This window comes from Gossypium raimondii, chromosome 3 (assembly GCF_025698545.1).
Source record: "Gossypium raimondii isolate GPD5lz chromosome 3, ASM2569854v1, whole genome shotgun sequence".
NCBI classification, from domain to species: Eukaryota; Viridiplantae; Streptophyta; class Magnoliopsida; order Malvales; family Malvaceae; genus Gossypium; species Gossypium raimondii.
In genome coordinates this window covers 40,339,693-40,354,771 of record NC_068567.1, presented here as the reverse complement: position 1 = coordinate 40,354,771, position 15,079 = coordinate 40,339,693, and the positions used below count along the sequence as shown (strand labels likewise).

Below are 15,079 nucleotides of genomic sequence, written 5' to 3'. Positions count from 1 at the left end.
TTGACAATGGTGATTTCATACTACACATGGAGCAAACGACATGCTATACTTATTACATTACAACAAAATAGGTCAATAGTGATACGCCAAGAAATCTAAGGAGATGCAAAATGGCGTCGCTATAGAGTTTGGCAACGTGAGTGGCGACGCATCCGCATGTGTCACCACTGGGTATGTGTTCTTACGGTTGTCGATGCAAAAACTCATGCATCTCCATAGCTTAGTCAGTAGAGATACATCCATTGTGTCTCTACTTCTAGTTAGTGGAGACACATGTGCGCGACGCTATAGCTCAGTCTATGAAGACACGAGGCATGCATCTCTATAGGTGTGTCAGTGGAGACGCATCCATTGTGTCTATACCTCTAGTTAGTGGAGACACATGTATGCGACGTTATAGCATTGTCAGAAGAGACACATTATTCGTGTCACTACTTCTAGTCAGTGAAGATGTAGATGTGTGTCTCTATAATTCAGTCTGTAAAGACTTGTCGTTTGCGTCTTTATAACCTTTTTAGAGAAGATCATTCTTTGTGTCTCTACCTCTAGTCAATGAAGACACAATGTGCCTCTATAGCATAGTTTACAAATAGACATGGTTTGCATTTCTATTGCCTTTAGTACAATATTCGGTTGGGCTCGAGTCTATATTACTAATCAATTATTAATAATACAAAGAAATCACTAAAAAAATATAATAACCTGATAATTAAATGAACTTGATATATCAAGCTTCCAAATGTAGCTTGGTTACAAGTCGAGCACCAAAATCTAACATTACATGTCCACAAAATGTCAATAATAGCAACAAAATGAACAACAGGAATGTATGTGATTGTTTTTCTTAGCTCCATTCCAACTCACAAACATCCAAAAGCACTATAAAGTTCATATTGTATTCACCAACCTATAGTAGTCATCAAGTGTCAAATCTTATCTCTACAATTTGTTCCAATATCATCTGAGCATTATATCAAAGGATCATCAGATTAGAGAAAATCTATGATCAAATAGCAGTAATCACATTGAATGCCAGAAACCACATGAATTATGTAAAATTATATAAAATAGTACTTACTTCCATTAATTCATTGCATGGAATCAAAGATTGAATTGATCTTTTCATCTCGAGCTCGAAGTTTGGCTTGAAGATCATGCAGACAGTCCAAAGTGCAAGCCAAAATGACAGACAGTCCAAGTGCAAGCCAAAATGACAGACAGTCCAAAGTGCAATCCAAAGTGGCGGACAGTCCAAATGCAAGCCAAAATGATAGATAGTCCAAATGCAAGCCAAAAAGGCAGACTGTTAGCTGGCAAGCTATTTGGAGGACAGTTATTAATGGACTATCTGATGGATTTTCCGAATGTGAACAAGACTCGCGGATACACAAGATGTAAGTTGTCTTGCTACTTAACATGTTAGTACAAAACTCCGGTAAGGAAAATCTCGAACACACGATTAGAACTCGAAAAGAAAAGAAGAAATAGGACAAGGCTCCAAGGCGTGTATCAAGGCACTATCTTTAAGGTTATATTCGCCCCCACTTATCTTCAATGTGCAAATGAGTTCCAAGCAAATTAACCTCGAGGATACAATGAAGCCAATGACTATTTGCGTTTTGCATTTGAGAATAGTCCACTATGTCTTGAGTAATGTATAACAAAACTCAATTTCTACAAAGGATTTCTGCAGTAATACTTTATAGAATAATCTAATAATATTAGAAAATGAAGGAAGAGAAGAAATAATATTAGAATTTGTTGATATATTTCCAAATGAAAACCCATTCCTATTTATAGGAATTTTCTTGTCTCTTCATAAAGACATATTTCAATAGGTGTCTTTATATAAATAAATAATAATAATTATTCATTTAATTTTGTAACTATTCAAATAATATTTTTGAATAATTATAATTCTTTTTAAAAATCAAATGATATAACTTTTGACCAATGACCAAAAGATTTATCTTTTGATTAATTACACCCATTCATTTATAGTTATTGGGATACTATAAATATTTGAAAATGTTCCAACATAACATGCTCTAAGCGATTGAAAAGAGGGCTATCTCGAAGCTTCTGATACAAGCTAACCAATTGACAACTTGTTAGGAAAAGTTGTCAGATTATTTTATTTATTTTTATTTTGATAGGTTAATGTAAACGGTGCTGAAAAGAGAGAAATCAGCCGGTAAGTGAATTCATATATTTAGACTTACCAACTTGTAAACTTGCAATTGATAAATTTTCTTATTTAAAATTGTACTTTGTAAACAATGTTGGAAAATAATGGATATTTTAGAACTTTGAGGCATATTATTTTATTGATAAAATTAAAGGTTTGAATAATAAATTATGTTCTATATAATATGCTCAAAATTGTTGAGTGATAAATGATAAATTGATGCTCAAATTAAACAATAGTTCGTCTCTTGATAAGCAGTTGTATTTTTGAACAATCAGTATCATTGATGAACAAATTCATTGTTTTTGGTTTAGTATTGCATCTTTTCATTCATTGTGTTTGTTCACTTATATCTATTAACTTTTCAACAAAACTCTTCATAAATTGGTCTAAATCTCTTTATTTATTTCCTTCCTCTATATAAAGCCAAGTTAGGAGACTTCCAAAACACATCATCAAAAATCATCAATATATATATATAAAATTCCTTCTAAATTCACTCCTCCTAGTGATAGAGAAATGCAAGATAGTGTTCGATTGATCACTGTTGTTGTGCTATTACTGTGATCACTTGTTGTTGTATCCTGAAAGACAGACGTCCAACGTTATTCAAAACACCGAGGAGAGGTCGAATCTGTCTTAAGGAAACTGTTCATACAGGACTGAACAAAATTCTTCTCCTAATTTTCAACTTTGTCCGATTACATGTATTCTGTTGTGTTACTGCTATTGCGTTGTATTGCATTATTATTGTTACTCACATCTTAATACTACATATGATATTATATTTTCTTACAAACAAAAAGATGTGGACTAGCAATGAAATAGCAAATCAGATTTGGTTGCTAAATTTATTCCTTGTTTTCTTTTCTTCCTCTGTAAAAAAAAAAAAAAAAAACCAACATTTGCCTTAAATTGCTTTCTATAGAACATTAATCTTCCAATCTAGTATGGGAGTAGTTGACTCCCTCTTTAACAGGTTATCTATCTGTTTTGTTTTTCTTTCATTACGTTGACTTGTTTAACATCTATAAGTGCTTTCTAAAATAATATTATTAATTTATACCTGAACTAGGAAAATTGCAGCTAATCTATATCCCCATGAGGCCCACTTGCAAACATGATAAGGGAGAGGTAAGATTTAAATCGAAAAAGTCATGGCAAATCTCAGAAGCAGCAACTTGCAAACGCATTGTTTTTTCTGCTATTTGTTAATGGAGTACAACACTGATGTCTTAAATAATAACTCTACAAAGGCTTATTAGGTGATGCCCCACTAAAACATCTACTTTGGGCTGCCAAATAAAAATAAAAGAAGTTACTAGATAGGGGTTGGAGAGCAACAAAGAGAACAAGTTTCAATACTGAACATATAAAGAAAGGTTAGGTAAAAAATATTCTGCACTACTCTTTATATCTGTTAATTTATTATTAAACTTATTGTCTATGCATGAATACAAAATGATGAGAAAATATTATATTAGAAGCTACAGGATGTAGCTTTAATATTCCTATGTTCTAATCCTAGAATATTTGTTGATGCCTTATTCCCTTCCTACCTAGGCTTTCCTGCTATCCAATGCAGCAAAGTATGCCCCACCTGTTTTGAACATGTAATTTTGGAGGCTGCTACTAATACTATGATATAGTTTCATAAATTATGATATTATTGGCCTGTTAGCCAGACCAGTAGATGAAGAATAAGAGAGGTTGCTTTATTCCGTTGTTTGAAAGGAGAGTGCCAAAATCTGTGAATATGACTGGGAAATTTGGAAGCACATCAAAGCCTTTCATGCATAATATATGAAAAGGATGAATGAATGCCAAACTTTTTGAGCAACACCTGAAAGACTACTAAAGCTGCCAAAATTGGGAGTTGAACCCAACATGATTGACAGATGGTAAGTCTTGTGGGGGGAAAAAACAAAATACACAAAGCTGGGATAGGCCATTCCCATGACTTGATAGCGTGTGGGTACCATAATATATGCTATTTGTGGAAGTTGAATGCCAAATTGACTATTCATCCATGATTTCAGGTGCAGAATATGAGCAACTTAACATGTATCACTGATTGTACACCCCCCCCCCCCAAAAAAAAAAAAACATCACTGCTAATTTGACTATACTGTGTGATACAAGATGAACTTTGTGCTGTTCATCAATGTTGGTGATATCGGTCTGTTACAAACCCCGTTCAACTAGTAGAATACTGTCCTTATGTATAATTCAGAATTGTCCTTTTCGTAGAGTGCATTTGTTTGTGTGTAAGGGTATGTGCGCAAAAGACTTGATCAGCCAATAATTTTAACCCTTCACAGTTCTGTCCATGCCTTACAGTTGAAGCTTAGGATGTCTAAAGTATATAGTTTTTAAGGTGATGAGATGGATGAAGAGAAGGACAACGTCGATAGAAAAAGCTGAATACCTTTCAGAATCAAAGCATACACCATGTAGGGTTAATCCTATGTATTGCCTAAAATTGGAACTGTTTCTTCAATAAATTTGATTAATCATTGGCAAATTGGAGGATGAGCTAAGTTTTCTGGGGTCCTACCAATTAAAGAAAACAACAAAGAACAAAAAAAAGAGGTTTGAAAAGTAAAAGAAGAATAAAAGGGGATCACTAATGGCTGTTCTTTACCCCCATACATGCCTAGCCTAGTTATGTTGCTATAGGAATAGCTAGTATGCAGAAGGAAAAGGGCCGAAAGGGGCACTACAAATGCGAAAGCAGTGCTATGTACGGAGGGAACTGGATTAACACCTAATCCATTTGGTGCCAAACATCATCTGAGAGAGCAACATTTGAATTGAAACACAAAATTGTGCTCAAATGGGTCCTTTATACTAGTGCCCTTAGGTGCCTGCTGCACCTTTCTTGCATCCAATTGCACAACCCATCAATTCAACCCCAATATATCAACTCTCTCTCTCTCTACCTCTCTCTCTTCATTGCTCACTTGTGCCTGTATCTGCAGATCTGTGGCTATATCCATTAACACATTTGTATCCAAATTCATGATGAAACTAAGGATTAATACGTTACATATGTTAATAAGAACATATTTTGCGGTGCTCCTAGCAAAGTCTTGTTGTAAGATAATTACCATGTTTCACTGCTAGGAAGTTTTATGAAGTAAGTATTATCTTGGGGAAATCTTCACAAAAAGAATCGAACCATAAAAATTGTAAAAGGTGTTGGACAAAACACGTTAGTGAATAAAAAATTAATTATAAATAAACACATATGAAATAAAATATAAATAGAATGATTTATAATTAATTTATCAAATACAAAAATTAAATAAAAAGTTTAAATAAAGGAGAATCGAGATTTTATAAAAAGTTGAGGTCTGTGAAACACAGTTTCTTAAGACAGATTCGGCCTCTCCTACGATACTTGGAGAAACGTTGGTCGAATGTCTCCCAGAATACAACAACAATGATCAAAGTAATAGTACCTCTACAACAATCGAACGAACTTTTCCTTTTTCTATCACTGGAATATTGTATAAATACAGAGAGGCAAAAGTAGAGTTTTGAAATGAACAGAATTTCGGTACAGGAAATTATTTGAATGTGTGTGTAATCCTCCAGAATACAGAGCCTTTTATAGGCATTTAGGATAGCGAAAAATTTTGGAAATAAACATAAAATCTGCGATTAAGGAAAAGTTAAATTAGATTTAAAAATTAAGGAAATAAACATAAAAATCAATTTGATTTAAAAATTAAATCAAATTAGATATTAAAATATATATAAGCAAATTATGTCTACGTTACCCACATTGTGCAAGTGTGCCCCAACCTTGTCAAGTTTAGACTTACTTTTTACACATAAGACAAAGTTACAAACTTAATCATTTAGTTATGTTTTAAGAGGGTTCACATATATAAACTTATCTCACACTCTGGTATTTAACCAATATGGGATCTAAGCCTTTATTTTTCCTCGCATATGGTATATCGTTGTAAAGGTCTCATGGAGTAGAATATGAAACTATAATTTATGATTCAACTCTCCACCTTTACCTATTGAGAATATGCCTTAAAGTTACCAATGTAATTTTTTCAACAACAGGAGTGTCTGCATTTGTACTTTCATAATGGTAAACAATCATCGGTATTCATGCATATGGGGGGGGGGGGGTTTAAAAAAGTTAAGGTATGCATTGTTTTTAGTACAGTCTCTAAAAATTTTATTGCCCGCAACAATTGGTTACTTACAGTAATGTTAGGGGGGGTCTCTTGGAAATTCTGTGACCACACAAGGGTACCATACTGCAAAACTTTGCTACCATTACCAGTACCAAATGTGCATTGTCTCCACTTCCTCCCACTTAAACAACCCTACCTTTTTTTTTTTTTTTCCCTTTTGATTTCTTTCTTGTGGTCCTCACATTTGGCAGTTATTGGTTCAAACAAGATAAGCTCATCACCATCGTTCCTTACTAAAAAACAAGTTTCAGTTTCATCAGTTTTTAATTTTTTCACTGATATTTTTCAAAACCTACACATTGCCTTGTTGTCCATGACAAATATTTTGTTTGTTTAATAATGGTGGATGGTGGCATTAGAATATTACTGACTCGCATGCTTGTTTTTCTGCGCTGACCTTAACTTGGTTAAAGTCTTAATCCACTAACAATGTGGATACTACAAAGTCTTTTAGGTGCTTTAAAGAACTAAACTTTTAGTTTAACTAGTGATCTTCTCAATAATATATATATATATATATATATATATGTATGTATATCAGTACTACATTCTCATTATCCTTCTGACTCTGGTTTAATAGTGGTTTATGTGGAACTTTTTGATAGCTCCAAAGGTTCCTACAGGAACCATTCATCAATGATTGGATATTTTCTTTTCATGAAAATATTGGTACTGTCCCCATCATATTCTTCCTAGTACAATCACTTAAGTAACAGTCTTTTCCAAATTCACAACCAATCGACGAGCCACAGTGATTAATCACCATCTATCAGAGTATTAATCAATCTACTGGAAAGACCTAACTTCTTTCTAGTAACTCTGTTAGGTCCCTAGCTTGCTTAATGATCTCATACCATATCCCTGAAAACGAATGCAACCATCTGTAACATATAAATTATATTATTTGAAATTTCCTATGGGATTGATTAAATGGATTCTTCAAGTATCCTAAGCCACAAGTCTCATTAGCCCCACGCATTAAGCCATTAATCATCCAATTCCCTACTGACAAAATACATAAGCAAATATGCTCTTACCTGCTTTGTGAAGATGTGCGGTGCTTTACATACCATCATCATCACTTTTGAACCTAACCAAAAAAGTGGAGCAAGCATGTCAACTTCAAAATTTTGGTGTCTCCATTAACAAGTAAATTGCCTCGTGGGACTAACTCATGTTTCAAACACTTAACTGACTATATAACTCTAGTAGGGTTAAACTAAACCATGGTTTTATGTATAGATACATACATGAAAAGTAAAAGTTATATCCAACTATGATTTCCCATTTATGACCTTGCTTGTACATACATAATAGCATACCGTACGAAGATTTTCTTTCATTGTATATTTTAATCTCATGCACACACATTTCGCATGCTGTACAAAGATATTGTTTCATTGTATCGTTAGTTTCATTAAAATTAACCTCACTTCTGCGATATAGCTAAATCCTCATACGGCCTATAAAAGAGTGTGGAGGCAAATAAGTGCTCATTCACAGGGTATACTATACCAAAGCCACTCACAAAAAGCCTTTTATTGCATGAGGGGACACTTTGGTCTATTGTGGCCTCCCCATTTTTTTTTATTTGAATAGGACAAAATTATTTGCCTCATATATCTCCTTTCTTGCACATTGAAATATATATAGTATAGCCACATGATCAAACTTTTTCGATAATTCTGCTCTTCTTTCTTTATATTTCTTTTGATATGTGGTCACTATTAATGTCAGTCACTTGCTCATCCTATGATCACCTTTAACTATTGATCCATTTGAAACTTCTGGACAAAAAACAGAAACAGTGGAAGCCTTTTTGATATTTAAGACTGTCTTTTGACCCCCAATTAATCCCTCAAAGTCTTGTGGATGATTCTAGTAAGCTGTAAATTAATCCTGTTAGGTACTAGTCAATTAATGTGCAGTGAATTGGCATGGTATGATGGTTCAACATATAAAATTGCATATATAACTGGAGGGATGAAAGTGCTACTTAAAGATATCAAGCTATTTGTTTGGCCTAACCAACATAGGGCAACAAGGCAGATAAGCAAACCAGAGATGGTAAATGGAGGAAATAGAAAATCTTCCATCTACCGAAAGCAGGCTGTCGCTATCGTTTTGTCTTTGAGAAGGTTTTATACAACATTTATTTGTTTATTTATAGCATAACTCTGTCTTTATAGCTTGCATCAAAGAGACTTTGTGGCTATAAGCATTGGCTTAAAGACATCTACATCTGATGTAACATTAAACAGTTTAAATTATAATGATATTGACACAAAATTGAAGTTTGCATACTTTTCTGATATATATACTTTGTGATGAGCCCTGCAATATGGAGTAAACGATCTTAAAGATCAATGTTCAAGCCTTGTTGCCTAAATTCTTTGCCTAAATTTTATAATTGATTGAATAAGTGTTGATTCACTATAAACTCATCTGTTGAAGCAAAAAAAAAAAAAAAAGATTAAAAAACTAAAAAAAGACATGTATATGTTGAAATGTCTAAGCCCATTTTGCCATCAAAGACATAAATCCAGCACCAAGTAAAACTGCAACATATGACCAAGCCTGGAGCTTCATATTTGTTTGAAGCTTAGGGCCCAGAAAATCAGCTGCCAGGAGATCAACCAGTGCCATGTAATTCAGCAACCCTGCTGAGCAAGCATTAAGGAGTCCCACCACCATAAGTGAAGTTGGACTCGTCTCACTGTAAACCTTGGACAAACCAATTCCCAGAACTATTCCAAGTGGTGTTGTGGCTGAAAAGAAGAATACCATGATTGCTTTCATTTTTATCTCATATTCAGCCTGCACATATCAAACATAATGTTAATCAATATTGTACACTAAATGGATGTTTGAATGAGAAAATAGTGCAATGTTGGGGGTTACCTGCAGTATGCATCCACCAAGTCCCATCCCCTCAAACATTTGATGGAAGCAAAGGGCAGCAATGAGTGATCGGATGGTGCATTGATTGCCAGAGGCTCCCATTGCAAGACCAATCACCACTGAATGAACTACAATTCCCAACTCTAATACCTACATTTAGGAAATATATAATGTAAAGACTTGAAAAGCAAAACCATCGAATTTGAGGATTCAAACATGTATATATACCTGAGCAATAACTCGATGCCTTAACAATTGTGATGATACGTCGTCATTCATCTCAAGTGAATGGCAATGGCCGTGTTCAAAATTATCGATTGGTACAACGTTCGTATTTTCCAATCCACCACCATTGTTAGCATCCACCATTAAAGCTTTACCGCAACGTTTCTTGTATACACTCATTGCAAATGAATCCACCATAAGGGTCAACACAGCCGACAGCATTGCGACGAAGGTCGTGAAAGGGAACTTCCTCCATGGATTTTCAGGCAAACACCCGGACATAAGGTCGTTGAAAGAATCCGGTAGCACGTGCATGTACCCAGTCGCTAGAATAACACCGGAGGCGAATGCCTTGACAATGGTGAACAAGTCCCTGTCGGGTTTAAGTGACGGAACCTGACCAGAAAACAATGGTAGACACACGCCAATCATGCTGGATAGTAAAATTGCGACAATGGCAATGATTTTTAGCTTCATGGATTCTCTGTAGTTATGGCATCCATTAGTCTTGGTCTCTGCTTCACATTGAGCCAATACAAGTGGAGTAGAAGATGAAAAGATGATGAAAAGAACAAGGAAGATTGAGTTTGCAAGGGATTTTAGAACTGATTTCATGGCTGCCAAGAAAGATTTACAGTTACGTTGGATTGTGAGGCTTAACCGCCTGGTTTAGAGGGAATGAATATATGCATTTTATGGCCGAATATTACTCGTATTTTTTTGCCTCATTTGTAATTTTTCAGATTTGGTGATATTATTGCGATGAAAATTTCTAATATGTCCTTAGATAGTTGATTGAGTGGTAAATTTAACGAGAACTGTGATGGTATTTTGGTATTTTAGCCTCGAAAAAAGGAAACCTGTGCATGGCGTGTGATATGTGTGACCCGCCTTAGACTTTCTCGACTTTTGACTTTTCTAATAACACTAAGCACACGTCAGACGTAAGCCTTTTTGCTGAGGTGGGAATTATTTTTCCATGCAACAATATTATTATAATCAATCTTTAAATGTTATCTTTAAAATATTTCAAAAAAATATGTCGTCTTTAAAAGTTGAAACGATAAAATGATATTATGAAATACTAGATTAACAATATTGCATCTTTATTTTAAATTATTCTCCCAACTTTAAAATATTTTAAACTATTTATCTCATCCTTTTATTATTGACACTATTAATTTAAAATAATATTTTTAAAGAAAAGTAAAAGGTTGTTGATACAACTTTTAAAAATAAAATTAAAAATAAAGTAAAAGAGAAAATAAATGATAGTTTTTGCAATAGTTTGAAAGCCTCAAAATCAATATTTTTACAATATTCATTTTTCTTTAAGTTTTTTATTTTAAATTATGTCTCATTAGATTTGACGTCTCATTTAATGATTTTAGCAAGAAGAACATTATTGATATAATATTGACAATTTGGAAATGTAATTTACAATCTTTTGAGTTTGAGGATTATTTTAGAATAAAGGCCATAGTTTGGAGATATTTGGTGCAATTAACTCTAATAATAATGACATGACAAAGTTTAAAAGGTTAAGTTAGAATTTTGGAGATATATTATTGGAAGAAAAGTCCCAAATCCTAAAAATAAAATAAAATTCATAGACTATAAATATTTAAAAATGATAAACTAGATTGTAGGTCACTCAACTAGCTTAAATATCTGCTTTTGGTGGCCAAACTTTTAAAAGTTTCAAAACAGTCATCCAACTATGGTTAGTTAAAAATTGGTATGATAACAAATTTATCCTTCAACTTTTACCTATTATTTTGACTTAGTCATAATTTTAAAAATTAACCTTCAACTTTACAAAATTTTCTTAATCTAGTCCTAATTCTAAAAAAATACACAAATATTTAAAAATATAGAATAAATTTAAAATATAGAATTTTACACTAAAGTTTATATAAAAATAAAATTTTACATTGTAGTTTCTATGATAACAATTGCAAGCCTAGAAATTTAACAATAGTAATAACAATAATATTGTACTTGGCAGACTCAAACTAAATATTATCTTCACTTAAACACCATGTATTTATAATACACGTTAACCTTACCTTCAAGGTTGTTGTTGCTTGTTCTTGAACCACCGCTTCCTCCACCAGAGCCATTGATTTGCCTTTTCCTCCTCCAACTCCACCATTGTTGGCGTTTTATCAGCAGCAAAAGTAGAAAACAGGACAAAGAACAAAGTAGCAAGATGCATGAAACATTTTACTTGCTCACAAACGTGCATCAAGGAATGAAAAACTGATTTTCATTACCATAAACAAAGTAATACATATATTTTATAGACAATCTTCTCTACCAAACACAATTACTAGCACTAACCAGCCTAGTAAGTTGTGAAACATTGCTTGTACACTAAAACAAGTCAACTAAACAAGTCTTTTACCTACATAAACACATCAAGTTGTCATAAAACTTGTTCATTTTCAACCAAATTAAATTACATTGCAACTAAAACAGAAAATATGTTACTGCACCATGCACAATTTCTGCAGCATGCATACAAATTGTATGCATTCAACAAAATCATCATAGCAACATGGTTGGCCACTTTTCAACACTCCTCATTGGCCTCCACATTGCAAATACCAATTATTCATCAAATTTTTTTAGCTTGGTAGTCCCAATATGCTTTGTTTCAAGTTGACCCTGCTCAAGCAATTCATCTTCAACTTTGGCCTCATCCTCAACCAAATCTAACTTGCACACTTGACTATCCCAATCTTTTGTGTTAGATTTGTTCTTCACATGGACTCTTTTCCTCTTTCACAGCCTTGGTTTGCAGCTTTCCTTCAAACACATCTTTCCTAGCCCTATTTCTTCTTGCACATACTTCCTTCTGTTATGGAGTGTCTTACACTTGGATTGTCTGTCATTTTGTCTCCCACTTGGACTGTCTGCCACTTTGGCTTGCACTTGGACTATTCGCCACTTTGGCTTGCATTTTGATTGCCCGCCACTTTGGCTTGCACTTAGACTATCCACCACTTTTGGCTTGCATTTAAACCGTCCACCACTTTGGCTTGCACCCACTTTCGGCTTGCATTTAGATTGTTTGTTGTTTTGGCTTGCACCCACTTTGGCTTGCATTTAGATTGTCTGCCACTTTGGCTTGCACCAACTTTTGCTTAAACTTAGATTGCCCACCACATTAGTTTGCATTTAGACCGTCCGTCGCTTTAGCTTGTACTTGGACTGTCTGCCATTTTGGCTTGCACTTGGACTGTCCACCTGTCACACCCCAAATATAGATGAGCTAAATTTAAGGCGCGTAGGCGAGATGATGTCTATTCTGGCGCACTCTAGTAGCTACTTTGCCAAATTGTAGCCTCTAGCGAACTATTATTTTGGCAAATAGTGTATACGCCCATAGAAGTATATTATGATTTAGTCATGGGCATGTTCTTCAGTAAAACAAAAAGTCAATAAAAAAGAAAAGTAAGCTTTGTGTAAGTCATCGCTGAAAGTTATTACGCCTAGTTTGTTCAAGTACTGTGTAGAGCATGTCTCAGTAACTAAATCTGGTTGTAAACCAACTAAACTGATTGGAAAAATGGCATATGGAAAAGGCTCTTATTTATGTTTCCTCTGAGTTCTGTAGGCCATGAGGAAAGGCATATTCTAAAATTTACGAACACTTGTCAAGTTCCACTAAGTAAGATGGCTCATATTTATACGTGTGAGAAGGGTTATGGAAAAGGTTTTTTTCCCTCTCCCTTCAATTTTAGTTTCTAATTTTTTTTCTTAACTCTAAATTATATCTCTTCTGGTTAAATTGGAAGCTAGGGTTCTTAGTTAATGAGTGGTTATTCCATCTCCGGGTAAGTATTACAACTCTGCATGTTAAGAGTAAGGATACTATGAAGTATATAAACAGTAATATATGAATAAGAAGGCCTATATGGGGATTTTCTGCAAATGAAGTGTTAGCAATCTGTTTTTAAATGGGTATTAATGGTGAATTTATATTATTTAAGCAGTTGTTATTGCTAGTTTGGATTGAATATCTGATTTTGAAGTTGGTAGTTATAGCGGATGAGTCTTAGGTCTGTCCCTAATTGGTGAATCAATTCATGAATGACTGTTGAAGATAAGTATGTAATCTTGGTATAAGTCTATATGAGTTTGGAATGTAATGAATTGTGTTTGGATAAATGTGATTTTGTAAAGTAATTGTATTTGTGTGTGTGTCTGGAACGTATATTGTGAGTTGTGGTCGTGTTGATGTGTATGAAGCATGTATTGAAGTGTGATTTATTTAAGGAAATGAATTTAGCCTTCCTGAATGTGTGTTTATACTGGATATTTGATGCTAGACTTAAAATGTTTGGGAATGAGGTGTATCAAAGTGTGGAGAGGTTGTGTTATGAGTTTGGTCACCGTAGTGGTAACTGATGAAGTCCTTCGGATGAGCGCTTCAACCGAGTAGTCTTCTCTGCTATCCTCAAGCTCATGTCTGTCGAGCATGGGTTCACTTCGAATCAAAAAAATTTTCACAAAAATTACTGGTGAGGCAATTTTACAATTTCCTTAAACTTTTGGGTCAAGTTGTAAATCAGAAAAATATCTCTAGAAATTTCTAGAATAATTTCTTCAGAGAAATTTCTCTCTACAACTTTCTCTTGAATTCAAGTGTGTGTAAATAATGACCCAATGCTCTCTTTATATAAGGAGAGTTTAGGGAGTTAAACTATGATTAAACTTAATCACTTTAATATTAAATTTAACCTAATATTTATCTTAATAAATTAATAGAATATTTATATACAAGATAAACATTAGATTAAATTTAATATTAAGATAATCACCTTAGTATTAAATTAATAAAATACTATTAAGATAAGTATAAAATTTAATTTAATATTAAACTATTCAAATAATATTATTTTTGGAATAATTAATATGAAATCAAATTCTCTGGTAGAGTCTCAGTAGGAGTGTAACTCTTCCACTGCTCAACCACCAGCGACCAACCGCCGTCGACTTTTAGGACGTCGCAGTCGTAGCCATCGACACCATTATGTCTGGTGGTGCAGATGCGATACCGTTACGGCACCCCAAGCCGGTTCGGTTACTGCTAATTCAATCTGGGTCAATGATGACCCAATCAGTTCGGTCAAGCCACCAGTTGGACCGTCGGCTCAATTTCACATACCAGACCCGATTTGACTAGTTTTTGGGTCTTGGTCTCGATTTTGGGCTTACGGGCCTAATTTATGATCTCAAGTCTAATTTTCAAGTTCAATTACCCATTGGGACAATTGTCTGAATTGAAAATTAACTTTCAAAAGTATCATATTAATTTTAATTTATTTGATTAATTTAATTTACTTGATCAAAATTAATTTTGCCAAAAATACTTAGACTTTCCAAATTAAATTTTCAAGAAAATTCTTTAATCAAATTCTCTAGTTAAAAAATTCTCACAACCACCTAATTTAATTCCACATCGAATAAATCGACTCAATTAAATTATTCCCAAAGTCGTAGAATTTTCTTCTGATTCAAATGCAGTCGGATCGAG

General features: G+C 33.8%; 1 protein-coding gene across 1 annotated transcript; it reads right to left on the bottom strand.

Moving 5' to 3' along the window:
* Nucleotides 1-8,869: 8,869 nt before the first annotated feature.
* LOC105796172 (zinc transporter 7) lies at nt 8,870-10,163 on the bottom strand. The gene is made up of 3 exons (XM_012625771.2): nt 9,538-10,163; nt 9,310-9,459; nt 8,870-9,225 (listed from the first exon to the last, which is right to left on the bottom strand). The coding sequence occupies exons 1-3, from the start codon at nt 10,147-10,149 to the stop codon at nt 8,920-8,922; spliced, it is 1,068 nt and encodes a 355-aa protein (XP_012481225.1). The 5' UTR covers nt 10,150-10,163; the 3' UTR covers nt 8,870-8,919.
* Between the last annotated feature and the right edge of the window lie 4,916 nt (nt 10,164-15,079).

Excerpts from the sequence above, each read along its gene's own strand:
- LOC105796172 (XM_012625771.2), bottom strand. The coding sequence starts at position 10,149 with ATGAAATCAGTTCTAAAATCCCTTGCAAACTCAATCTTCCTTGTTCTT. Across the intron at positions 9,460-9,537 it reads GGCATCGAGTTATTGCTCAG|GTATTAGAGTTGGGAATTGT; the intron begins GTATATATACAT and ends TCCTAAATGTAG. Across the intron at positions 9,226-9,309 it reads TTGGTGGATGCATACTGCAG|GCTGAATATGAGATAAAAAT; the intron begins GTAACCCCCAAC and ends TGATATGTGCAG.